The sequence below is a fragment of the Pimephales promelas genome, chromosome 16, assembly GCF_988280905.1.
Source record: "Pimephales promelas chromosome 16, fPimPro1.hap1.1, whole genome shotgun sequence".
Taxonomy (NCBI): Eukaryota; Metazoa; Chordata; class Actinopteri; order Cypriniformes; family Leuciscidae; genus Pimephales; species Pimephales promelas.
Genome location: NC_142784.1, coordinates 27288555 through 27315700, shown reverse-complemented (window position 1 = coordinate 27315700; position 27146 = coordinate 27288555). Strand labels below are relative to the sequence as shown.

At 37.6% G+C, this 27146-nt stretch overlaps 4 protein-coding genes across 6 annotated transcripts; 2 read left to right on the top strand and 2 right to left on the bottom strand.

Annotated features, from left to right (window-relative positions):
* The first annotated feature begins 1197 nt into the window (after window positions 1-1197).
* On the top strand, window positions 1198-8793 carry clca5.2 (chloride channel accessory 5, tandem duplicate 2). The gene is made up of 14 exons (XM_039671058.2): window positions 1198-1368; window positions 1517-1654; window positions 1735-1885; window positions 1979-2084; window positions 2175-2331; window positions 4034-4264; window positions 4392-4616; window positions 4704-4884; window positions 6311-6417; window positions 6506-6721; window positions 6795-7059; window positions 7144-7308; window positions 7392-7616; window positions 7696-8793. The coding sequence occupies exons 1-14, from the start codon at window positions 1219-1221 to the stop codon at window positions 8076-8078; spliced, it is 2700 nt and encodes an 899-aa protein (XP_039526992.2). The 5' UTR covers window positions 1198-1218; the 3' UTR covers window positions 8079-8793.
* A 2167-nt stretch (window positions 8794-10960) lies between these two features.
* Window positions 10961-18302, bottom strand: pnkp (polynucleotide kinase 3'-phosphatase). Its single transcript, XM_039670894.2, has 17 exons — window positions 18163-18302; window positions 18017-18063; window positions 17635-17886; window positions 16531-16794; window positions 15829-15908; window positions 15693-15750; window positions 15474-15581; window positions 14385-14456; window positions 14198-14246; window positions 13549-13619; window positions 13222-13314; window positions 12495-12591; window positions 12331-12392; window positions 12085-12194; window positions 11913-12000; window positions 11492-11559; window positions 10961-11341 (listed from the first exon to the last, which is right to left on the bottom strand). The coding sequence occupies exons 1-17, from the start codon at window positions 18287-18289 to the stop codon at window positions 11221-11223; spliced, it is 1767 nt and encodes a 588-aa protein (XP_039526828.2). The 5' UTR covers window positions 18290-18302; the 3' UTR covers window positions 10961-11220.
* Window positions 17822-24256, top strand: LOC120478775 (TRPM8 channel-associated factor homolog). Of its 3 annotated transcripts, none has more exons than XM_089121382.1 (8): window positions 17822-17908; window positions 20147-20882; window positions 20960-21951; window positions 22043-22137; window positions 22267-22480; window positions 22560-22799; window positions 22918-23255; window positions 23575-24256. In XM_089121382.1, the coding sequence occupies exons 2-8, from the start codon at window positions 20266-20268 to the stop codon at window positions 23815-23817; spliced, it is 2739 nt and encodes a 912-aa protein (XP_088977508.1). In that variant the 5' UTR covers window positions 17822-17908; window positions 20147-20265; the 3' UTR covers window positions 23818-24256. The 3 variants fall into 3 exon arrangements, with proteins under 3 accessions (XP_088977508.1, XP_039526827.2, XP_088977510.1); XM_039670893.2 differs by lacking the exon at window positions 17822-17908 and adding an exon at window positions 18193-18332; XM_089121384.1 differs by lacking the exon at window positions 17822-17908 and adding an exon at window positions 19812-19907.
* On the bottom strand, window positions 24227-26182 carry LOC120478777 (endonuclease domain-containing 1 protein). The gene is made up of 3 exons (XM_039670895.2): window positions 25851-26182; window positions 24912-25068; window positions 24227-24663 (listed from the first exon to the last, which is right to left on the bottom strand). The coding sequence occupies exons 1-3, from the start codon at window positions 26145-26147 to the stop codon at window positions 24272-24274; spliced, it is 846 nt and encodes a 281-aa protein (XP_039526829.2). The 5' UTR covers window positions 26148-26182; the 3' UTR covers window positions 24227-24271.
* Window positions 26183-27146: the final 964 nt, after the last annotated feature.

The window sequence follows — 27146 nt, the reverse complement described above, 5'->3', positions numbered from 1 at the left end:
TGCATTTTCTCAGTTTAAACATTTGATATGTCATCTATGTTGCATTCTATATATAATATTGAAATTTGAAACTTCCACATCATTGCATTCTGTTTTTATTCACAATTTGTACAGTGTCCCAACTTTTATGGAATTGGGTTTGTACTTTAGATGCATAACGTTTTGAAATGCATCACATTTTAGCTGAGATATGCACCTAATACACATACACATCAAAAGAGAAAAAGGAAACAAGAGGAAAAGAAGAAAAAAATGGGATATGTGGGTTATGTCAGAGGTGGCCTGGGGTGGGTAGTGTCCCAGGTAGGGATGGTATACAACTTTATAATAATTAAATATTAATATTTTAGTATACAAGTCCATAATAGCAGGGGTGTGACTTGGGCTAATAATCCCCAATGTTTTGTTTTTGTTTGTTTCACTATGGTATTTTTTGTCATTTTTGGAAGTGTAGTGGCAATTGGGTTGATTTAATGTACAATGGCTGAAATTTAACATACGAGAGCATATTACCTGTTGGGCTTGTATTTTAAAGCAGTACAACTTACAAACTTTTTTCGGTTTCACGTCATTTTCCAACTTAAATCTTTGACAATAATGGCAATGTAATATAATAATAATAATAATAATAATAATAATAATAATAATAGAGGTAAAAAGTTGATTTTATGATTGTTTTCAAGTTGAGTTTTTACTTAGCACATGCACACATTTGATTTAACTAGTTTCCTTTTTAACAGAAAACCTTACTTCCTGTTTTCTATGCAACCTTTTGAGCCCATATTGAAGGGGTGGATTCTTGAATCCACTGCTAATATATCTCCTTTTGAGTGGTTTGTAATCAAGTTATAAATCAATATTTATCCTTCCAAATATTAAACGATTTGAATTATTTCTTCAAGATGATATTTAAGTAGTTCTAGAATTACATCTGTTCACTGCAACATGCTCTCTCCTGGTGTTTGAGAGAAGCACACACCCAACACATGTTAAGCACTACATATTGCACCAAATAAACTAATTAAGAGTAAGGCAACACTTTACAAATGTACCAGCCTTGAGAGCAAATTTAGTATATTATGAAGTATATACATCTTGTTTTTTAAATGAGTCATGAGGTTGGCAGATTAGTCCAGCCCTGCATGACATTGAAGCACACACCCACTTATATCTGATAATATAAACTCTACAGTTTCTGTTCATCTAAACTCTACAGCTATGGACTCAAGAACGGTGTTTGTGTTATTATGGACGATGCTGTCGTCCACCTCCACTGGAATCCAACTAGATGGAAATGGTTATGTTGACATTATCATTGCGATCAGTTCAAAAGTGCCACAGGATAACACGCTCATTGATCAAATCAAGGTGAATTTTTGCCGTTTTTAAAGAACATTTAGAAAGAAATATATAATCAAGTTTCACTAACAGTATTTGAATGAACAAATTAACGTATAATTATTTCTAATTAAAACTGCACGCATTTTGAGTTTTTCCTCGTTTGTCCTTCTGACAGGACATGGTCACTGAAGGGTCGTTTCATCTTCATCGAGCACTGGATAAAAAGGTTTATTTCAAAGAAGCAACGATACTAGTTCCACCCCACTGGAAAAGTAAGGATTTTACCAGAGCAAGAACAGAGTCCTTTGAAAAGGTACAGAGAATCATGCCATTTTACGTGTCAAATATTAACAATTTAACATACTGCTGACGCTATTTCTATGTGAAATGCAGGCAAAAATAATAATTGATACTGCTAAACCAGCATACGGTGATGAACCCTACACTCATCAGTATGGTGAATGTGGAGTTGAGGGTCAGTACATTCATTTCACACCAAACTTTCTCAAAGACGACACAGCCATTAAGCTTTATGGGTCAAGAGGTGAATGTCATTTGTTATCCTTCAATATTTATCCAAGTTAATGCAGTAATCTGTTTGTTGTATTAACAAGAAAGTTTGTATATTTGTTTGCAGGAAGGGTCTTTGTGCATGAATGGGCTCATCTGAGATGGGGCGTGTTTGATGAATACAGTGAAACACAGCCATTCTACCAGTCAAATGGCCATATTGAAGCTACAAGGTCGTACAACTTTAACAAAAAGAAAGCGTATTATTATTAAAATATCCTTGTATGTTTTTTTCAACCATGGATTTTCTTGCTTACCTTTAGGTGTAGCAACAACATTGAAGGTCAGCTTTATGATGAATCACTTGAACCGTGCCACACAGATCCAAAAACTTTACTACCGACTAAGGGGTGCAAGTTTTTTCCAAACAAATATCAAAAAACAGACAGCTCCATAATGTTCTTCCCAAGCCTGGATTCTGTAAGTACAAATTTTACATGTTGACATGCTATATTTATCTTTGGTCTTTTGCAGTGCATTGCATGCAAACATATGGAATTAAAGGGTTAGTTCACCCAAAAATGAAAATTAAGTCATTAATTACTCACCTCCATGCTGTACCAACCCCGTAAGACCTTCGTTCATCTTCGGAACACAAATAAAGATATTTTTGATTGAATCTGAGAGCTAGATCAGTCCTACATAGACTGCCTAAGGGACTGGCTCTTGACGGCCCATAAAGTCATTAAAGAAAGGTTTAAATATTCCATGTGCCTACAGCGGCTCAATTATAAGTTTATCAAGCGACGAGACTACTTTTTGTGCGAAAAAAACATAAATAACGACTTTATTCGACTATTCCATTACTTCCTTATGGGCGCATGCGTGAGAACTGAGACGAGGACGTTCTCATTCGTCTACTTCTTGTTACCGGCTGCTCACCGCTTAGGAGTTTTACCGCCCCCTACCGTATAAAATGATGTGCTGATATAGCTGGAAGCAGTGTTGTAGTACTCGAGACTCGGACTCGTCTCGGACTCGGTCTCGAGACCATATTTTAATGGTCTTGGTCTTGTCATGGACTCGTGTCCATTTGGACTCGGAATTGACTCGTACTCGAACATTTTTTTTTTTAGGACTCGGAATTATTCCCGAGTTCATTCGAGTTCAATTCAAAATATTTTTCATGATTATTAATGTATGTTAATAAAATATTTCTTTAAATTGATTGACACGCCCAGTGATTGGTGATTTTCTAGTGCGCAACTGCGCATGACAAATTGTAATAAAATTACTTTTAACACCACCTACTATGTGGCCTTTTTACCCTAAACTGATCATATTTTTTAAACTCTAAGTAAATTCAGTAAAAAAAAAAAAAAGTAAATAAGTAAATAAAAAGTAAATTAGGTAATCAACCCTCACTGGTCTCGGACTCGACCGTCTCTGGTCTCGGACTCGACTCGGACTCGACTCTCTATGGACTCGGTCTTGACTCGGACTCGACTCTCTCTGGTCTCGGTGTCGACTCGGACTCGAGTGAGGTGGTCTCGATTACAACACTGGCTGGAAGCGCAAAACTTTCTGTTTACAAGCAGAGGAAGATGCGCGCTGTACATACGCTTTTCAATTTGCGTATTTTCCGCACTATAAGGTGCACTTAAAAGCCTTTAATCTTCTCAAAAAACGACAGTGTTCCTTATAATCCGGAGCGCCTTATATATGGATCATCATTTTATACGGTAGGTGGCGGTAAAACTCCTAAGCGGTGAGCAGCCGGTAACAAGAAGTAGACGAATGAGAACGTCCTCGTCTCAGTTCTCGCGCATGCGCCCATAAGGAAGTAATGGAATAGTGGAATAAAGTCGTTATTTATGTTTTTTTTTTCGCACAAAAAGTAGTCTCGTCGCTTGATAAACTTATAATTGAGCCGCTGTAGGCACATGGAATATTTAAACCTTTCTTTAATGACTTTATGGGCCGTCAAGAGCCAGTCCCTTAGGCAGTCTATGTAGGACTGATCCAGCTCTCAGATTCAATCAAAAATATCTTTATTTGTGTTCCGAAGATGAACGAAGGTCTTACGGGGTTGGAACAGCATGGGGGTGAGTAATTAATGACTTAATTTTCATTTTTGGGTGAACTAACCCTTTAAGAAATTTTTCGAAATATTTGGTTTCAGGTGATCTCATTTTGTCATGAAAACGATCACAATTATGAAGCCCCAAACTTGCAAAATAAAAAATGTGGCAACAAAGCAACACGGACTGTTATATTTGAGGATTCTGTGGATAAAGACGCGCTTCGTTCTCTGAAACCAATGCCGTCCTCTCCACCAGCGCCATCTTTCAAAATTGTGCAGCGAATGCATCGGGTTGTTTGTCTCATCCTTGATGTCTCAGGAAGCATGCAAGTATGCAAAAACATTAACCTAACCTGCAAACAAACATACTTTCATTATTATAACCTTCAATCCTCTAAGATGAGCTTAATCATTTTGAAACCTGAGAAAGCATAAAAACTAGTATCTTACTTTCTAGGGCTCCAGAATCCTTCGACTACAGCAGGCTGCCACATATTTCCTGCGGAACATCATTGAGGATCAAGCCAGTGTTGGAATTGTGTCCTTTAGTTCTGATGCTTCAACTCTGAGCCCCTTGACTACTATTGACAACGACTCCACACGAGAAAAACTCATCAAACTGTTGCCAAACACAGCAAATGGAGGGACATACATGTGTAAAGGCCTCACGCTAGGCTTACAGGTATTAAATTAATCATATGATGTGTTAAATATAAAGCCTACAGTTTGTTTTACGCTAATGTTCTGTATTTGTCTTTAAAACTTAAAGGTACTCAAAAAAGACAATGGGGATGTGTTAGGGGATGAAATCATTTTTCTGACAGATGGTGAAGCGTCAGACGACCTTAATAGTTGTGTTCCGGGCGCAATTGAAAGTGGTGCCATTATACACACAATAGCTTTGGGTGATAAAGCAGATAAAGCACTGAGGAAAATGGCTGACAAAACTGGTAAGTAACATTGTTGCATATTGAAGTGCATTGTTCCAGAAAAAGTTGCAATGAAAAATTTCACAATGCCTACTTTGACCAGTTTTCAAACTGCAGGTCGCGCAAGTGTGACAATTGTGTTGCGTTAACTCTGTGTCAGAATCCGGAAAAAATAAGTTCTGATATTCAATCAACACATTCGATAATTTGCAAACTTAGCCTACATATTTCTGATATCGACCCACAAGCATGGCTACGCTGAAGCGATAAAATTCTGTATTATAAATTTTAAAGCCAGACAAGTCGTTTGTTGAGAGTAGTTTTTTCAAGGAAGGACTATATACCTGCACACATATATTCAAAAGCTCACCTAGAATGAACTCTTAATGTGCATGTGCACGCTATCAGCGTTTTCACAGGTTCGCGTTTTTTAAAGTTTGCGTAGAGAGAACTGAAAGGAGTAGTTCACTTTTAAAAAAAAACTTTTGCTGATAATTTACTCACCCCCATGTCATCCAAGATGTCCACGTCTTTCTTTCTTCAGTTGAAGAGAAATTAAGGTTTTTGATGAAAACATTCCAGGATTTTCTCCATATAATGGACTTCATTGGGAGCCAAACGGTTCAAGGTCCAAATGAGAGTTTCAGTGCAGCTTCAAAGGGCTTTAAACATCACCAGACGATGAATAAGGGTCTTATCTTGCGAAACAATCGCTCATTTAAAAAATAAATAAAAAAGTTTTATAAGCACAAATGCTCGCCTTGCTCTGTTCTGTGATGAGCGTTCGTGACTCTCCGGTTTAAACTCGTTCATAAAAATGAACAAATCTTTTTTCGAGTCATGACTCAAAGGGTCCTAGATAAGACCCTTATTCATCGTCTGGTGTCGTTTAAAGCCCCTTGAAGCTGCTTTGACCTTGAACCGTTTGGTTCCCAATGAGGTCCATTATATGGAGAAAAATCCTGGAATGTTTTCATCAAAAACCTTAATTTCTTTTCGACTGAAGAAAGAAAGACGTGGACATCTTGGATGGCATGGGGGTGAGTAAATTATCAGCAAAAGTTTTTATTTTTAAAAGTGAACAACACCTTTTTAAAAGTTTTTTGTTAAAACGGTGTCTTGTTAGCGGCCCCTAAATTATTAACTGATGATCGTTGCGAAGAAAGAGAATCAATCAAAACTAACTTTAACTGGAACATAACTTTATTTTAGAGCTGCAATAAAGCCAAACAAATCTGTTACTTTAATTTATTATTTACCTATTATCACTGTAAAGCCACTTTGGAACAATCTACATTGTTGAAAGAGCTATATAAATGAAGATGACTTGACTTGACTTGATCTGTCACTGTCACATAATATAGTAGGCCTAAATAATTTTATTCATATTATGAATGCTTGTTTATCCAGTGCATATTTCTTACATTTTATTCTATGTTGTAAATAGGGGGGAAATTTATCACAGCCAGTGATGACATTCTCTCTAATCAGCTACTGAATGGATTTTCTTCACTTACAATACCAACAGGAGATCAAACAAAAGACCCAGTTCAGGTTTGACAAGTGACCGCTCATTGCCCATGGAAAATGACTTTAAGATTATTAAAAATGTACTAATATTTCATTTGTATCACCGCTTTAGATAGACAGTGTGGGAAAAAAAACATCAGACTGGTTCAATGGGACAATATCAGTGGATCAGACCATTGGTACCAAAACCAGCTTTACAATAATCTATGAAAAAGGCTTACCTCACATTTTCATACAGTCACCAAGTGGCTCAACCTACAATGAAGTACAGATGAGTCATGATGAATCAGCAAAAACAGTCACTTTAAAAGTTCTAGGAACTGCAGAGGTATGATTTCATCAACTTTCCTAAAACTTTTTCATTCATTATTTATCTAATAATACTACTGTGTGTTTGGTAGACTGGGGACTGGAAGTACAGCATCCAAAGTCCAACACTTCAGTCTCTGACTATAACAGCAACAAGTCAAGCGGCGCGTGCTGATGTTCCCCCTATTATAGTCAAAGCCCAAATGAACCAGCAGTTAAGTGATGGCACTAAACCCATGATAGTGTTTGCTGAGGTCAGTCAGAATTACAAGCCTATAATAAAGGCCGAAGTCTGGGCTACGCTGGAGTCTGAAACTGGGTCTACACAAGAAATACAACTCCTGGACAATGGAGCTGGTACATTACCCATCATTTTTGTTTCAAGTGTGCAATCAACCCAGATTTACACTATTTATTCAAAAGTACTTTATGGTTTTACAGGAGCAGATGCTTTCAAAGATGATGGCGTCTATTCCAGATATTTCACACAGATGACAAATGGGAGAAGCAGCTTGAAAGTGAGAGTGACGAATCAAGACGAACAAGCCAGATTTACTTTCCAAAAAAGGGGTGGTGCCCCATACGTACCTGGATATGTGGTAAACGGTAAACCGTGAGATTGAGACTCCTAAAGCAAACTGTTCAGACTTTCCTCAACTACATTTTTCATGTTGTTCCTCTAATTTCAGGTGTGGTGGAGCTGAACCCTCCAAAGCCTCCAGTTTCTGAGGAACCACTTGAGGTCGGAAGCTTTACCAGAACAGCCACTGGAGAGAGTTTTACAGTGGATTTATCAGGCTCACCCCCACCAAACTTCCCACCTAACAAAATCACAGATCTGAGTGCTGAGATCCAGGAGGACTCTGTGCTTCTCAGCTGGACGGCTCCTGGTGAGGACCTCGACCAAGGGACAGGTAAAGCACACAATTACTATACCAGAATTTAAAATACTTTTCATTTTATTGTCTTCATGACATATTTCTTTCCTTTAAGCTAAATCCTACGAGATCAGGTGGAGCAATGACCTTCAAATGCTTCGAGAAAGCTTCAGCAATGGTCATGTATTCAACACAACTGCCGTTTCACCGCACGAGGCTGGATCAGTTGAACAGCACTCATTCAATTTCAGTTTCACAATCCAAAATAGCACCACATTCTTTTTTGCTGTTCAGTCTGAGGACAAAGAAAATGTGAAATCTGAAACCTCCAACATTGCTCAAGCTTCAAAGATCCTCCCTGATCCAAAACCCCAAGGAATATCAAACCCAGGCATGAATTTGACAGTTCTTGTCATTTCTTTGTGTGTGGTCACTATGGTCATATGCTTTGTTGCTGCTGTAACCACATGGGCAGTGAAACATAAATATATTCTGTGATTCTGTTGATAAAGTTCTCTGAAACCAAAACCGTCTTCTCCACCAGCGCCATCTTTCAAAATTGTGGAATGCATCGGGTTGTTTGTCTCATCCTTGATGTCTCAGAAAGCATGCAAGTATGCAAAAACATTAACCTAACCTGCAAACAAACATGCTTTCATTATTATAACCTTCAATCCTCTGAGATGAGCTTAATCATTTTGAAAACAGTCGTCTGGCAACTGTGGTGATTATTGGTATTGTTGCGATCACATTGTATGCGTTGAAACAAAGATAACGTCCTGTTTCTTAGACTACAACCAACATTAATAACTGAAGCAAAGAAAATCCTTCTGTTACAATTACTTTAATGAGTTTAGTTGTTCACCACATGCTTGGCAAAAAATACAAAATACAGTTTGGTAAATTTTTAGATTTGTTTATATTGAAAATGTTTGTGTTCTAAAGGCATATAATACAATTTAGACTCAGATATTGGCAGCTGTTTTGTTAGCAGCATGTTTTATTGGCAGCATTTTTTTGCTTAGCTATTGTTGTGTACCCTAGAAAGAAAGTACCCTTTGATGAAATATTTTGTGTATAACATATATATTATGATTTACTGTATGTCTGATATCAGTTAAGAATTTGTATCTTTTTTTTAATCATGATGAAGTGTTTCACCACCTTCCACTTGTTTATACAGTAGATATAAACATCACTATGCCTCACTGTATCTTAACCCTGTCGTGTTTGCGGATCATAGCTCTATGGGGTTGTAGGAAATTTCCTGTATGGCTTTATGGACAGGCTGATTGTGCATTTGAAAAAACATAAGGGCCATTTGGGTTCAGTCATGGCATTTTTTATGAGGACTTTATTGTGTCATTAGATCTCATTGTGATGATTCAACTGTTATTGTGCTTTTTGCCAGACATGGTAATTATAATGCAACTATCCAGTCATATAGTTATATAAGGGGGCTGTACAAGGTATATAATGATCCTGAGGAAAATCATAGTCTAAGTTAAAAATGCAACTACTGGAAAATGACAATAGATCTTTCAGCCATTAAGTCATTACCTCATGGTAGTATAGCACAAGTAATGTAAAGGAAACATGATGAAGTCAGTGTGCACCATGGGCCTCATTTATAAAACCTGTGTACACAAAGATTTGAACTGGGAGTATATATATATATATATATATATGGTTGGTTGTTGGCGCCAGATGGGCCGGTCTGAGTATTTCACAATCTACATTTACTGGGATTTTCACGCACAGCCATTGGGTTTACAAAGAATAGAGTGAAAAGGGAAAAACATCCAGTATGTGGCAGTCCTGTGGGTGAAAATGCCTTGAGGTCAGAGGAGAATGGGCCGACTGATTGAAGCTGATAGAAGAGCAAATTTGACTGAAATAACCACTCGTTACAACCGAGGTATGCAGAAAAGCATTTGTGAAGCCACAACACGCACAACCTTGAGGCGGATGGGCTACAATAGCAGAAGACCCCACCGGGTACCACTTTTCTCCACTACAAATAGGAAAAAGATGCTACAATTTGCAAGAGCTCACTAAAATTGGACAGTTAAAGACTGGAAAAATGTTGCCTGGTCTGATGAGTCTCGATTTCTGTTGAGACATTCAGATGGTAAAATCAGAATTTGGCGTAAACAGAATGAGAACATGGATCCATCATTCAGCCTTGTTACCACTGTTCAGGCTGGTGGTGGTGGTGTAATGGTGTGGAGGATGTTTTCTTGGCACTCTTTAGGCCCCTTAGTGCCAATTGGGCATCGTTTAAATGCCACGGCCATTGTTTCTGACCATGTCCATCCCTTTATGGCCACCATGTACCCATCCTCTGATGGCTACTTCCAACAGGATAATGCACCATGTCACGAAGCTCGAATCATTTTAAAATTGTTTCTTGAACATGACAATGAGTTCACTGTACTAAAATGGCCCCCACAGTCACCAGTTCTCAACCCAATAGAGCATCTTTGGGATGTGGTGGAACGGGAGTTTCGTGCCCTGGATGTGCATCCCACAAATCTCCATCAACTGCAAGATGCTATCCTATCAATATGGGCCAACATTTCTAAAGAATGCTTTCAGCAACTTGTTGAATCAATGCCACGTGGAATTAAGGCAGTGAAAGGGGGTCAAACACAGTATTAGTATGGCGTTCCTAATAATTCTTTAGGTGAGCGTGTATATTATATATATAAAAAAAATCTTAAAACGAATAAGTTTCTGTACGTTTTCGAACTATTATGCCACATTCAACTTGATGCTTACTCATTTCTGATGCAGTTGAGACATAATTACTCAACAAAGTTTCCGAAACGTTGTGAGAGGGTTAAGCTGCAACACTTTATGTGTAAATCACACAAAAAAGTAAGAATCTTGATGCATTAAACTAGGCACCCACAAGATAATCATTCTGATTTTGGGCCCAATTCTCCCCTTCCAATAATCCCAAAACAAAAAAAGATGTTTTGGTTATGCAGTTGGATATTATTGGGGTTGTTGGGGAACCCCGATCAGATGGCGAGCGACATATAAACCTTTTTCTTTTTTTCTCTTGCATTTTCTATAAAAAGCAGTCTTAAAACTACAGACGCTTTGCCTGTCGTCACATCTCAGCTTTTCACACACTATTTTAAAAGTCTTTTAGTGTGGGCCAGCCTTAAGCTGGGACTCCAGATATGTATAGCACACAAATACAATATTTTGAATATCTGCTTTCTGATATTTGCTTTTGAAAAAAATCTCAGCTATAAATAAAGTCTTTAACAGACGAGAAAAACCCCAAAAAACATAAATCATGCCTAATCATGCCTGGAAAATATTGAAGCAAGTTAATTGTTTTTGATCAAACTGAATTGTTTTCTCAATTATTTTTACAGTTTTATTTGTCGTGTCTTCATAACAGCAGGTTGATTTTAACAGCTATGAAAACATTTACCAAACAACATTTAAAAAGCAACAAATTAAAGACAGTGAAAGGCAAGTGTAAAATTGAGAGAAGACAATTTAACACAATATTTAAATTAGCACTGTATTTTCAATCATGTTCTGAATTTTCAGTTATTTTTTCCTTCTGCTGGGTTGTTAAGCCTTTTTTTGTTCTTCATTTTTGGCTCAAATGTAAGACTCAGCCCTCAGAGAACTGCCTGAAGAGGAACTCTGATCTTTTGTCACTGAAACTAGGCACAAAATGAATCTGCAGGATTTCAGAGAAGCCCTCAGATAAACTGGGTGCCACAAATTTTTTCCTACAGAGAACAAGAAAAAGTCAGACACCAATCGGCTTGTACGAGATAGCAAATAAAGATAAAAGATAAAGAAGCTTGTTCAAAGGTCTGATTTCCTGGCAAAATGATCTGGTACAATGGAATAAGCTCAGCTTGCTGCTGTTCACTCACTTGTAGCTGTGAATCACCATGTCATTGACATGAACATGCTTTGTGGCAGAAGGAATCATGTCACGAAACTACAGCAAAAAAAAACAAGACATCAATCAGTGACTAACTTTGCATTTCTGGACTTAAGTTCTTATGCATTTTTAGAGTTAGTAAAATGGTATCATTTTTAGACACAATTTTATATTTAAAGTCACTGTGAAACTTCTTCACTGTGGTGGCATATATCTGAGTGAAAGGGCTTCTCCAATGAGATATGAGAAAAAAAAATTTTAGGGCGGGACTTGATTTTGTCAATTGGGAATTGATTGGATGGTTATGGTTTGCAATTGGTTGATCTCATGTGAATAATTTATAATACTGGTAAATACTGCAATAATAAATAAGTATTATTAATGTAAAACACTACAGTAAAGACAGATACCCTGTTGTTATGCTTTGCTTGTTCCAGACTGGTTGAGAAATTGAAACACCTGCAGGGGACTCCAGCGCTTTGGCTGACATCTATATATCTGTGGAGACAATCATTAATGGTGCCATTTCAGTTGAAGAGACAAAAAAAAATTAGCATCTGCTTTGGAAACAGAGGTAGGCACCTTTTTCTCGACTCGGGGTCAGGGTTAGTGTTATCCACCGCTACGCTATTGCCTTCCTTCAGAGCCCGTTCACAGGCTGACACACACTGCTGCCAGGAGCCAAGCATGTCCTAGAGTTCATGTGCAGATGTCACAGCATTCAAAGGCAGTCAAAACAAGATGTTATACACATTTAAATCCTCCAAATTTGCTCGTTCCTGCTCTTGGAGATCTACTTCTTGTTGTGTTAGCAATGTAACAACTCACCCTGTTCACATATGCATAGCCCTTTGGAATGATGTGTGTCTGGAAGAATGTGGATTTGCCCGCTGCAAAAAAACCCCGCAAAAAAAAAACAAGGTTTTATCATAAGTTATTGTTCACTCAGTAGGAGTAAGAAGAAAAAACAAACACTGGAAAAAAAGGCTCACATCCAGGGAATCCCACTGATACAATGACTTCCTGTTTGGTAGATGTGAGGGATGTATCAGGAGGATCGTGAAGACGCATTTTGGAGTCTAATTTCCTCTGGACAATGATACAAGAACACAAAACATTATTACAGATTTTTAGTACAGTAATGTCCAAAAAGTTTGGGCCAGTAACATTTCTAAATATTTTTGAAAGAAGTCTCTTATGCTCACCAAGGCTGCATTTATTTGACCAAAAATAATACTAAAGCTTATTTAGAGTAATTTAGTAAACTATATTTTAAAATTAAATTTATTTCAGTGACGCAGAGGTGAATTTTCAGCATCATTACTCTTCAGTGTCACATGATCCTTCAGAAATCATTCTAATATGCTGATTTGCAGCTCAAGAAACATTTCGTATGATTAATAATGAAAACAGTTTTTTCTTTGATTAATGAAAAGAGCAGCATTTTTTAAAAATGTATAATTTTTGTAACATTATACATGTATTTAGTGCCAATTTTGATCAATTTAATCTTTTAATCTTTCCTGAATTAAAGTACTAGTTTCTTTAAAAAAAAAAAATCTTACTGACCCAAAACTTTTAAATGGCAGTGTGAAGTACCCGACTAAGGTACAAAACATAAATAACCATGCATGTAAATAACACAGTACATAAATAACACAATAGACAGTGGAAAACGTGTAAGTGAAACAAAAACATTCAAAAAGACCAATCGTTTACGGGGTCAAACTCTGGCAAGCTGAACGGAGCGGGTTTCCAGCCCAAGAAGTATTCCTCTGGGGTGTGAAACTGAAGACCAATGTTGAGGGCAAACTGAGGGCACAAGAGATAAGGGGGAAAAAACAGTGTTTTGTCAAAAGCCTAAAGTTTCCCTTTTTTATTATGCTAAAATGGAGCAAGAAAAACACTACCATGCCCTCTTGTGGCCAAACCAGAGTAAATCTATTACACGTGATTTACAGTTTATTATAAAATGCAGTAACTCTTAATAACAGTAACAAATTCAATCTCCCTAAGAGTAATGAAGACCGCAGTTAACGTCATTACCAGTCTGTCACTGCAGGAGAAGTCTTTCTTCTTTTTCCCTGGGGCCCAGTTAGCAGGACGGCCTGCTGCATCTGTAAATATGGGAAAACCATAAGTGAGCATGTAAATCTGAAATGTTATTGGGTCATTTTGCACTATGTGCAGGAAATAAAATACATAAAATAAAAATGTAAACCAATGTTTTTGGTTGCACTTTATTTAAAGTGTCAGAGTAATCGGCGTGCCGAAAGGTAGCGAGATGTTTGAAAATGGAAAACATACAGAGAGCAGCAGCTTATGTTTCTCTTCTGACAGCCGGAAGATCACACCGAACACGGTGACTGAGTGCATGTAAGAAATCAGTGATGGTGAGCATTAGGCTTGGTATGTTGTCTTCAAACCAAACTTGGGTCTTCAGCCAACTACGTGTAAATCCTGTCTGGTTAGCGCTTCCCATAGCATTTACGAATATGTTTGAACACATTTGACCACATGACTGTTTACACAATGAAAGCAATCCGGTCGAATGCGTGGACAAGCTCAGAACGTTTTAGACCCCGTTTACACCTTTATTTAGGGCCATCTACTTGTGATCCGATCGACCAAAACGCAAAACTTAATACCAGGTGTAAACAGGGCCTTAGACTTGAATGAACTTGATTTAGCTCACCTCCTACATAGAAGCTCTGTGACACATCTATTGTCACTCCACCATTCGCCTGCAAAACACAACAGTGTCTTAACATACATAGGCTACTGGGACTGAACTTGCTGCTTGTATGTAATGTAAAGCAAATGATACTTTAAAATGTAATTCCTGTAATAGACAACGAGAAATAACCACAATAGTGATTCACCTTCTCACACAGATGTTCCCACATTCCGATAACAGGCTTTCTGTAAATACCAGGGGCTGTGGAAACAAACACCTGAAAAAAAAGACAACGTGTCGTGTTCCCATTCGTAAATAAGTTAAGGGAAATACATCTACTACACTGCTTATGCTCCCATTCAAAGGTTCGGGGTCAGTAAGGTAATAATAATAATTGGTCATATTGGTCAATAATTGCTAAGACATTAATAATGTTAGAAAATATTTCTATTCCAAATAAATGGTGTTTTTATTTATTTTTTTTATCACGGTTTCCACACAAAAAAAAAATCCACAACTTTTGATAATAATAATAATAAGTAAAACCTAGTGACCCTGAAGACTGGAGTAATGATGCAGAAGATTTAGCTTTGAAAATGGTTCTTTTAAATGGTATGAATCGATCACAATATTACTGTTTTGACAGTATTTTTGCTCAAATAAATGCAGCCCTGGTAAGCACAAGATTTTTTTCATAAACATTAAAATAATTCGTTACATATATATAGCGCTTTTCTGGGTACTCAAAGCGCTTTACATAGAAGGGAGGAAATCTCCTCAACCACCACCATTGTGCAGCACCACCTGGATGATGCGATGGCAGCCATATTGCATCAGAACGCCCATCACACGCCAGCTTACTGGTGGAGAGGAGACAGAGTGATGAAGCCAATGAGTATATATGGGGATGCCATGATGATGAACAGAGGACACTGGGCTAATTTGGCCAGGATGCTGGAGATAAACCCCTACTCTTTTTCGAAGGACAATCTGGGATTTTTAATGATCAGAGAGTCAGGAGCTCGGTTTAACGTCTCACCCGAAGGCGCTCTTCATCAGTATAGTGTCCCCATCACTATACCGGGGTGTTAGGACCCACACAGACCACAGGGTGAGCGCCCTCTACTGGCCTCAATCACACAGCAGGTCTCCCAACCAGGTACTGACCTGGCTCAGCCCTGCTTAGCTTCAGTGGGTAACCAGTCTTGGGCTACAGGGTGATATGTGTGATGGTAATAATCTTACAGACCCCAGACTTCTGAACAGTAGTGCATGTAGTGAGTGTGTCTTTAACCTGGATGGGCAACTGAAGTGTCTGTAGAATATCCTCAGCTTTGGACTTGAACACCTCCGGTCTGAGTTTTCCTCGAGATATTCCCATCTGATTGGTGAAAAATACCACCTAAACAGAGCAAAGTAAAACCAAATGGACATTTAATGATGCTCTAACTTGTGTTATGAAACATTATCTTATACTGACAACATCAACGAGTGATAATGGAGTAGGAGGCACCTTGTATCCTTTCTTCAACAGACTGGCCAGTCTGGGCTGAATCTCTGGGAAGAGAATCCTAAACAAGAGTAAAACATCATCAAGTGAGAGACAACAAACAGCGGCAGGTTATAGCAAGTTCTTCAACCAGACTCACCTCCAGTCATCTGGACTTGTGGGAAATACTTTCCCAGACTTTGTAGTGATAATGCAGCCGTCAATGTCAAAACCTGCGACCTGAATCACAAAAAACAGCATGAAACATTCTAGAAGCATAATGGTTTTGATGGTTAAACCTACACATGCCTGGAATAATATACCTACAAATTTAAGAAATATTACATCTTTCCCTTCTTTTTCTGCATCCATAATACAATGCTTAAAGGATAATCAATTATGTTTCCATAATTTGGAGTAGTACCTTGCGTTTGTCTCCTTATATCTAAAGGCATTCTGTATTTGTATTAATATACTTTGATTATGGTTATGCTTGTTGGAATGTGTTTTTATATGTTATTTGTTTGTTTGTTTTTGTTTTATATTTTAAGGACTGCCAGGGACTACGGATGAAAAATAGCCTGTATGGCTAAGTCCGGCACATTTACACGATGGACTTGCTCATGATAATTAATTAATGTGTCTCTTTTAAAATAAATAAATTCAATCCAAATTCAAATATTCTATGCTGAACAAACACCATGTGCTGAATAAACACTATGTGCTGAACAAATAAACACTATGTGCTGAATAAACATTATGTGCTGAACAAATAAACACTATGTGGTGAATAAACATTATGTGCTGAATAAACATTATGTGCTGAACAATTAAACACTATGTGCTGAATAAACTGTCTTACTTTGGAGCTTTCTGGAACCCCAGCTGCAGTGAACAGCATAAGGCTGCCGATTTGTTGCCAGTGACTCTGAGAGCAAGTGGAAGACGGGGCGCTGGGTTTGATAGTTGGTGGTGCCAGGTTTTTATCACTCTCTCTCTCAGCAAATGCTTGTAATTGCTTAAGCTTTTTCTCAGATGAGGTCTGCTCATCTTCATCATCCTCATCGTCACGCACTCGTTTCATGCGAGTGTCATCCTTCTCTGGGCTGTGAGGTCGTTTTGTTGCCTGAGAAACAAAAGCCAAGGTTTTATGGGATATTTCCTTTGATTTTATGACATAAATCAACTTTAATAATAATAATTTAAAAAGGAAAAAATGGGTTGAAAGTGTTTGAAAATGGCTGTATTACAGAAATGGAAAATGTAAATTTCTCACTAATTGTTATGTGTCTTTTATGAATTTATACACTCCTGCAGACTTGAATTAAGTAACCTTTTATCTTATTAATGTATTCTTCAATATTTTTTTCCTAACTCAATGTTTCTTGCCTGTCTCCTAAAAAACACACAGAACGATATAACGGTGTTTCTAAATCATGAATACAATATTATTATAAACACTTCAAAAACTATATGAATAAATAACTACAATTGATTAATTGAAATCAGAAATTAAATGACATCTACATAAAATTCAGAATGAGGAAATGCATTATAGCCATTCAATTATGGTAAAGAATTTCCATGTGCCAACATTTATATTTCATTCTGTAAAACTGTTAGATAACGTTTATATATTATTAGCAAAATATATTTAACTTATTAAAATGCAGCAAAAATACTGATGTCAAAGAAATGTGCAGAAATGTGTTCACAAGAGCAATTTGGGAGGATGACCTTACAAAAAAATCCCCAAACATATACACATATACACACAAAACATATATACACACACACACAGAGAGATGGAATATATATATATAAATCCTAAAGTTCAAAAGAACATTAATTTGAAATAGAAATAGTGCATCCTTGTTGAAGTGTCCATTTCTTTCCATTTTTTTTTTTTTTAACTTTTTTTTAATATTTCCTCAAACAGTTTCACTACCATGAATTATCTTGATACCTTTTTTGAAGATTTAGAAAAGAAATCCAGGATGCTCCTTTTGGGATCATTTGAGATTTTCTTTCCATCTCTGCTTTCATCTGCCACATTTCTATTCTGAGGAGAGGACGGCTTTTCGTTTGAATTTCCAACAAATTCCACAGTGAACGGATCGGACTGATCAACCAAGTACAGTGTGCAACCAGATGTCAGACATCCAGACATGCCACGACCCAAAGACTGACCGTCCAGGGAAGATGGGTTGGGCCCGAGCTGTAAAAACACATATTGGATTGTAAGTTACTCACTTATGCTTTCTTAGATTTAACTATTAAGAAAATAATTGGTTTCATAAAATCTTAGTAAATTGTAACATGCTGTTTTTTGTGGTTTTTGTTTTTACCTGCGTAACCAGAACTTCTTGTTTGGCATAGTTGGCAACAAGTTTGACTGTCAAAAATAGAAGCAGTAGCCTACGTTATGAGCAGACACAAAAGTGACGCGTACAACTTTTTGCATAACTAGGCTGGGTGTGGTGAGAAAACCCACCCTGATGCCTCGAGCACTTCTTGTCTGAAATTCTGGATTCAGGGCCTCGACCTAACATAAGAGCTCGACCATCAGCCAGCTCCACCCGAGCTCCATTCACACTCACTAGTGCGCACTGCATAGCCATTCACAGACGAGAACAGATGGACTGCAGGAGGAGAGAAGTTACAGTAAGAAAACAATGATTTAATATTCAAATAGTCCAACTGTATGCGAAATGACAAATATTCTGTACATTTGGTATTTATTTAGTGAGCTAATTATGAATATTTAACAGATAACAGAAAAGTAACTAACGTTAGCTACATGCCGTGACTTCGTTTTAAAGTTTCATGTGCAAAAATATATATATACATCTTAGTCTGACTTTGACAGCAGAGGAATTCAAATAGGCTCTCAAGCTAGTAGGCTCAAGCTGTGCTGTCTGTGTGAACCTACAAAGTTTCTCTTTGAAACTTATATTATAATCAGGCCACCAAAATTAAACTAAATATAATCCAAATAGCACTTACCTGTTGTCTAAAACTTTAATATTACTTGCAATTCATTTGTTGGACGCTCTTCACGGGTCCGGTCCGGTTCGTAAATATTTCCGATGTGGAACAATGGCGCCCGTAGTTCGGTTCCTATGTCATTTGAAGTCGCAGTTAGTCAAGATGCTCTTACTGTAGTTAAAGTTACTACTATAACAGTGTGGCGACAGTTACATTATCACGTGGTTTATTGTATAGCTCAAAAAAAAAACTCTAAAAAAAACTCTCTTCTAGATAGATAGATAGATAGATAGATAGATAGATAGATAGATAGATAGATAGATAGATAGATAGATAGATAGATAGATAGATAGATAGATAGATAGATAGATAGATAGTCATTTCATCTGTCCTGTATTTATTTATTATAAATACATAAAAAAATAAGACTTGTCCGTTTTGATTTTTAAGCTGGCAACGTATTGCATTGCATCAATTAAAAGTAGCTAGTCTGTTTTTCTAGTATTTGTATTGAAAGTGGGATTTAAAACTTTGTTTGTTTAGTACCTGAAAATCAGTACAAGGTGCACAGACAAAAGAATAGTATGATGCTATTCAGTTTGTTTACGCCTGTTCGATGACAAATATTTACACAAGTATTATCGTGAGATAGGATATCCTGCTAATAATTATGGCTTGATAAACATAGTTTGTTTACTCTGCATAATGCAGTTTATTTTAAAGTGGCAATTGTTTTTGTCTTACATCTATGGAACCCCACACATGACATATAGAAGAAAACATAGAATATTTCATAGTCTGAAGCTAAAAATCTGAGTCTGTGCCCATCATACGCTCAGTGATTTCCTGTGAAATTTTCAATTATTACTGGTCAAAATCTGCATACTGGCTTTGACTTTCGACTTTCTTGACTGTAAATATGGGCAACAGGAAACAAATGAATAAATTCTGGGAACAAATTATTAATTTGTGGCCATGATATCTTGTTTTTTCTCTCGCACGTCATTTGGGGAGCTCTGGACAAATACTCACTCAGGATACAAACTAAATGCTGTAGGTAGTGGTTGATGGCGGTTTCTAGATGAACAAACAAAGTTAAAAAGGTGCATGTATGGGCGTGCTCCTAGGGTGTGCTCATTGTGGGTGAGCCGTAGTCATAGCCACAAACACATTCCCACAGTAGTTACACAAAGCTAAAAAGGAAAGTCATTTGAGCTTGTTTGTATAGATATGTAGAAAGCTGAATAGAAGGTGAGTGTGTGCATATTTTTATTAGTTGCAATTTTTACATCTGTAGTCCCAATTGGGAACGGATGGGAAGAAAAGTTTCAATTGTCTGTTTATTTCAGATTTGTGTATACTACTGTATATTAAATGTAATGTATTTTTTAAATGTATTTATTTTTTAAACATTTACAAAATTACATTTTCTATTTGTTTTTTAAATATGTTGAAATTGATTTTTGTCCCTAATTTCTGTCTTTGTGTAGGACTGAAAATTGGTGTCATTGTTCTGCATACACAAGCTCTGGTTGAACAAACCCAGTGTTCAGACCGTTTAAAAGTGTTTGTGATTTGAATTGACCAACTAAAACAGAACTAATTCACCATGGCACGCGAAGAGGATTACTACACTCTCATGTCTGGGCTGCAGGAGCTTGATTTCCAAGGGAAAGCAGTTCCCAGTGATCTCGTACTTATAGGTGAACAAGCTTTTCCACTTGTCATGAATCCAAGAGGTCAGGTGCTGATGGCTGCATCTCATTACGGTCGTGGACGTATAGTGGTGTTGGGACATGAGGAATACCTAACACGCTTTCCTGGCCTCATAGAGAATGCTCTAATGTGGCTTATGCCATGTACCAGTGATGCCAGCATAATAGGAGTTCAGCGGAGTTTACGTTCAGTAGCTGAAAACTTGAACTACTGCCCTATCAAGACAGAGCTCGTAGACTTCCGTGATGATTTAGCTATATACATCACAGATGCTTACAGTGTCGAGACCTGTGCAAAGGATCTGGTTGCTTTCCTCAAAGCTGGAGGTGGTTTGATCATTGCTGGCCAAGCTTGGAGTTGGTCTCACGACCATCCACAAGAAAACACTTTAAAGAACTTTCCAGGAAACAAGGTGTGCAGTGTTGCAGGAATTTATTTCTCTGAACTCCCAGGAGAAGTTGGCAACTTTCCCGTTCCAAGAAACATTCCTTCTAGTTGGCTTTCTGTCTCGTAAGTTGAGCACACATTTTTGCTTTTTACCCATTCTTTAACAAACCATTCACTATCGATCTTGTTTTTTTTTTCAGAATAGGCAAAGACTTCAAAGATGATCTAGAGTTCCTGCTACAAGGTGTGTCCGAGTTTGACACCCAAGGAGGGGCTCTAGCATCTGAGGTGATGGTGCACGGACCATTAGCATTCCCCATTGCAGTCACTCCTGCTGAAAAAGCATTCATTGCTGGTGCTTATTATGGACAAGGTCGAGTAATTCTGGCATCCCATGAAGGCTACCTGTGCCGGGACTCTCTGTCCACATTCATGATCAATGCTATCAAGTGGCTTGATGAGGGTCGGAATGGTGTTATTGGGATCCTACCCAGCCTCAAAGCAGCCCACGTGGTCCTGAGCAAATCAGGTTTAGATTGCCAGTTGACTGACTTCAGAGAAGATCTAAGCGTCTACGTCTGCACCTCCTACAGTGATGCCCGATGTGCAGAGATCCAAGAATTTGTTGCTGAAGGCGGAGGACTTCTGATTGGGGGTCATGCTTGGTATTGGGCTCAGACCCACTGTGGCTTGAATGTGATGACTGAATACCCAGGAAATCATATTCTTAACAAGATGGGATTGTGTCTCTTAGGCAATACCTTGGGTGGAGGGTTATATAAGGCCTTAGATACAGAGCGTAGTTGTAAAGAGGGGTACCACTTTCGTAGCATGCTGCAGCGGTTTGCTGAACATGTAAGCCTGGGTCAAGAATTGACTGCTCATGATCAGGGTTGCTTGAAACAGTTGGGCAGTGACTGTGCCAGTTACCTTCGTATGCGTGCTCATGACAGTGCTGCCTACACCTCAGTAGTAGCAACTCTTTGTGACATAGTGAAGGAGGTAGGTGTTCCACAGGTGTGCAGTAAGTGTCCTGTCGAACGTGCTAAAGACCACCTGATGCTCCAGATTGGATCCGAGATATACAAAGTGGCGCCTAATCCTGATGCCCTTCTTCCATACATCATCAAGGACAGACCCAACTTGCCCACTGTGTCTGATGCAAGAGTTCGGATCAGTGCTAACACTGGGGGTACAAAATATTTCTTGCCAAATGCAGGATGAATTATTGTATTCCTTTTATAAGTTATACTATTTAAGCACTACAAAATTTCGTGTTTCAGGTTGTGAGGAATGGATAAGCACAGGCTTGTATCTTTCTCCTGGTATGAAGACGTACATATTGGTACCTCCAGAGATCGTTGGGAAAAATTGGCAGGTAATCAATAAAATCTACTCTATACATGAATTGTGCTGTATGTTATAGCTACTTGTTATTATAGACACAACCGTATTGCAAATATGGGTTGGAGAGCATGTTATTAACATGAGTATTTACTCTATGTAGGTGCAGCTTGGTTGTCAGACAGATAACATCGGTGGAGCAAACATCCTGAAACGGGCTCCTGTGGTCCATGAGCGATTCCCTTTGGACACAGAAATGGTCCAGGTCTGGAATTTGTGGGGAGGCCTCATCTACCTGATAGCACCTCCCAAGAGCAAAGTGGATGGGGTGGAAATTGTCGTGCAGGTCTCAGTACAGGCTCCATACTTCAAATCTGGTAAGTATTCTGAATTAATTAGTGAGGTTTCTATCCCGAACATTTAAAGGTACATGATGAAACTTGTTCTGTCCATCAGGAGAGACTAGTGTAGCTGACTGGGTGAGCGGGATCCGTTCGGCACCTGCCCCCTGGGCAGAACTTGAGTTTGAGAACATCATCATCACATTAGAATCAGGATTTGTAAGGAATCTGGACTGCCCCGATGAGGTGGCTACATTTTGGGATACCATAATGAGATGCATAACTGACCTGGCAGCAAGGCCTGCCAAGTTACCCCGCAAGGAGCGGTTTGTTGCAGATGTTCAGATCTCTCACGGTCAGTGGGATAAAGTAAACACCACTATTACAAGTTACAACAGAATCATGCCAATGATTATTACTAATTATATTCTCACAGTCCTGACGATAACATGTTCCCCTTTTCACCCCTTTAGGTTTCATGCATGCTGGATATCCCATCATGATGCACTCCAACTCTGCCCCACCACTAATAAACGTAAAGGAAGCCTATAAAAGTGGTCTTTGGGGAGCCATTCATGAGTTGGGTCATAACCAGCAGCGTGGAGTTTGGGAGTTCCCTCCACACACCACCGAGTGCACCTGCAACCTGTGGTCGTTGTACGTACATGAGGAACTTCTGCGATTTGATAGAGCCAATGCTCATCCAGCCATCACTCCAGAAAACCGCCAGTCTCGTGCCAAGGCGTATCACAGTGGCGGAAAGGATTTAAAAACCTGGAGCATGTGGACGGCACTCGAGACTTACATGCAGGTAAGAACAGACTGTGTATAACAGTTTTTGATGTGATAACATTGTTTGATAATGTACATTTTTGGTTACATCATTATTGCCAGTATTGACATTTTTCAAAGAGAGATTAAAGCAATTATGAATTATTTGTGAGCCCTAGAAGTAATAATTAATTATTTTAAGGTTCATTTTTAAAAACTTAACAATAAAATGCGGAATGAATAAATATAGAAATATAATTTTAATTGTTTATGTATATATATATATATATATATATATACACCCATTTGTGTGTGTAATCTTCCATCATCTTTCTTTTTTTTCTTTCTTTTTTTTCAAGCTTCAGGAAAAATTTGGCTGGGATGCTTTTAAGAAAGTTTTTGCTGCCTACCATACTATGGGTGGAGTGCCAAATGACAATGCAGGCAAGATGAATCTGTATGCTGAGACCTTCTCCAAGGTGGTCAACATGAATTTGTCCCCCTTCTTCAAAGCGTGGGGCTGGCCCATCCAGCCCAGCACAGAAGAGAAGATCTCTCATCTCTCTGAGTGGAATGACCATCCTATGAGCCAGTATGCATAAGAACGTCTCAGTTTTAATATAAATTAGGGGTTAGATTAAGTATAAAAAATGATATATGGGTATCTGGAGTTTCATTGACATTATTGAATTCATGTCTTTCATTTGAACGAATAAGTGAGTAGATGGGCAATGCGTTATATCAATATGAGGCACAAACGTATATATATATAATTTAAATATTCTGAATGGCTAATGGGCAAGTGGGCTAAGGTTAACCTGAATATGCATGTTTAAAACACAACATATACATAAATACCCAAAACTACATGTACTACAATAAATAAATAAAAAAACTCTCAGTATGGCTTTGCATTTTGTATTTGGCGTACTTTCCTCTCTTATCCAAGAGAATTCATCATATTATTTTGAAAGATACTGAATGTTGTGTAATGATGATGTGACTTGAAAATACAGAATTAAACCTTATTGCTAAAGTTTATTTGAAGGTGTTAATCTAAGCTCTGCATTGGCCGCTGAACAGCTCATTCACTGGTGCATCAGAGAACTGCTGAAGGAAGTTGACCATCTCATCTAGGCTGCGTTCCACAACAACATTCTGCTCTGTGTTGAGGGCAGTCGCAGCGCCGCTTAGGATGGGGCGGCCGTTTTGATCGACGCAGCAGTAAGCATTCCAGATGTACTCTGGGATGTTCACCCGTTTGACGTTGTTTTTGATGATCCAGTTGTTAGAAGAAGGGATGGCACCAACCAGCACATACGCCTGATGACAGTTTGCATTAAACAAACTGGTCAGTTTCTGCTCGTGTTGGTTCCAAGCGTTCTGGTTCAGCGTTGGGTTTTGAGGCACCACATTGGTAAGGGTGAAGGTGGCATTACGACTTGGAACTAACAGGAAGCGGTTATGATGAAAGAGAGAGAAAAGAAAGATTTTTCAAATTCAGAAATTCATCAACTTTTGAGGTGATTTTAGGATGTGTTCGTCCATTAAATAATTTTTTAATGTAGCCTATATTATAGTTTGTATACTAAAGAGTAACTTTTAAAATTAGCAATAAATGTAATAATATTAAATGTTAACGTATGACGTCAGTCCCTGAAAAGGTCAGACTAAATCTTCACTATAGGGTTTATACCTGCATGATGTCCGTTGGGATTTAGGTGACCACGGTCAAATCCAGAGTTTGTGTAGTCTTCATTTAAAGCTTGATTCTCTCCCAGATAGATGTCCGGGTTCTGCTGTGACAGCTGATATCCATCTTCCATTTCACTTGGCCATGTCGGATTCACCAACTAGTAAAAACATCATCGTTTTGATGGGATAATGAGATGTCAAAATTACAGTAATATAATATAATAAATTACAGTAATATAATATAATAAGTATGAAAATTATTGATAATTCATTTTAAACTAAAAAGCTCCAGTAAATATTCCCCAGGGTAATATTTTATTATATTTTAATATTTTATTTTGTTTTTTTTATTTTATTAAATTACATTTATTATATTTAAAATATTTAAAAGTTTTACAGTTTCTGTATAAACACATGCTATTGATTTTTTTTTACCATTAGTGTGTACATAGCACAGTGTCAATGTCAGTGAAACCTGCCATTAAACAGCATTTTATTACATTTCAACTACATTTAAAGAGTAAAACAGAACTTAAACAATAACTAACAACAACATCTGACATTTATAAAAAAAATAAAATAAAAAAAAACAAAGTAACAAGTACACTGTAAAAAAGAGTCGCTGCCTTAAAATTTTTAAGTAAAATCAACATGGATGTTTAAGTCATTTCAACTTAAATTACATAACTGACTTTTAAAAATGAGTTGAATCTTGTAACATAAAGAAAGTTGAATATTGCTTACAATTGCCATGTAAAAACAAATGGTCACTATTAATCATGTTTTTTTACAGTGTAAAAATTAAAAATAGGAATATAAGTATTTTTGTATTCATAAGTTGAATTTCTTATTGATATTGAATTTCTTATCGTTAGAAACAAACTGGATGATGCAGGAACTAAACACAAAAAATAATCATCACTTTCTGAAGGTTACTCACCTGTGGCTCTACAAACCAGCGTTTCTCTCTGCCTCCGCCATCACTTGGCTGAAAGATGTATGCAGAATAGACAGCGATGCGGTAGTATGTGTCGTAAAGTGTGGTAAAGTGATATGTGTTTAGAAAGCGCTGACATAAACGGACGACATTCGGCTGGGAAGCTCCCAGGTCTGGAACTTTCTCCTCGTAGAAGAACTTGATGCAATCAGGTGAATCCCAGAAATTAGCCACCACATGTCCATCTGCTGGACCCAAGGACATGGCAGTGAGGATACACAGAATGAAAGAAACCTCCATAATGTAACAGGGGAGGCTGACTACAGATGGCTCGTCTTATAACAGAGCTCTCCTTTATATTTTTTTACTCCCCATGCCATGACTGTTAAGAAAGATAAGATAAGTAGATCCAAATTTAGCAACATTTGGAGAAGGGTGAGAGCGGCGGACAGCCAACACTTTGTGACTTTCTCGGTTTGTGTAAATTCACGTGGGGATGAGAGAATTTATTTTTTCCCACATTAATTAAAATGTTATCTGATCTGATCCAAAAAAAAAAATATATATATATATACACGAGAAACTAAAATGTTTTGCAAATGAATTACAATTATTAACTTTTCATTTAAAATAATGGCATTTTTTAAATAATTTAAAAATAATTTTTGAGTTTGACAACAAAAACACTCCTCAAAACACTCATAACTAATAATTTCTGGACATTGATATAGGTCTTTGACTTATAGGTTTTTAATCACTTTTTTCTAATGGTTTCTCAATAGAATCCCAGATAGCATAAGTCTATTTGATGCGATGTTTACATCTGGAAGACATATCTTTATAGTGTTTGCTCATCTGCAATACGTCTATAGGACGTTTCTTGTCAGGTGTCAAAGACGTTTAGAAGATGTCAGTTTAACATGTATTCGAAATCATTACATCTTAAAGACATCTTCTAAACGTCTGGCAATCAACAGGAACATCCAAGGCACTCTCTTTAGAAAAGTTAAAAAGCCTGCATTTCTATGGCTTGGTCATAATCACTATAAAAACACTCCGACGCGGCAACGGCATACAAGCCTTCGTCCGGGAGTCACTACTATCCACTACACACTATCTTCTAAACGTCTATTTGACATCAGACAGGAAATGTCCTATCGCAGATGAGCAAACACTCTTAAAATACGTCTTCTAGATGTAAACATCACATCAAATAGACTTGTGCTATCTGGGATTCATAAAAGTAATAGCATCAGCATTATCTCAACTTAACACATATAAGATTAAAATAATATCAGA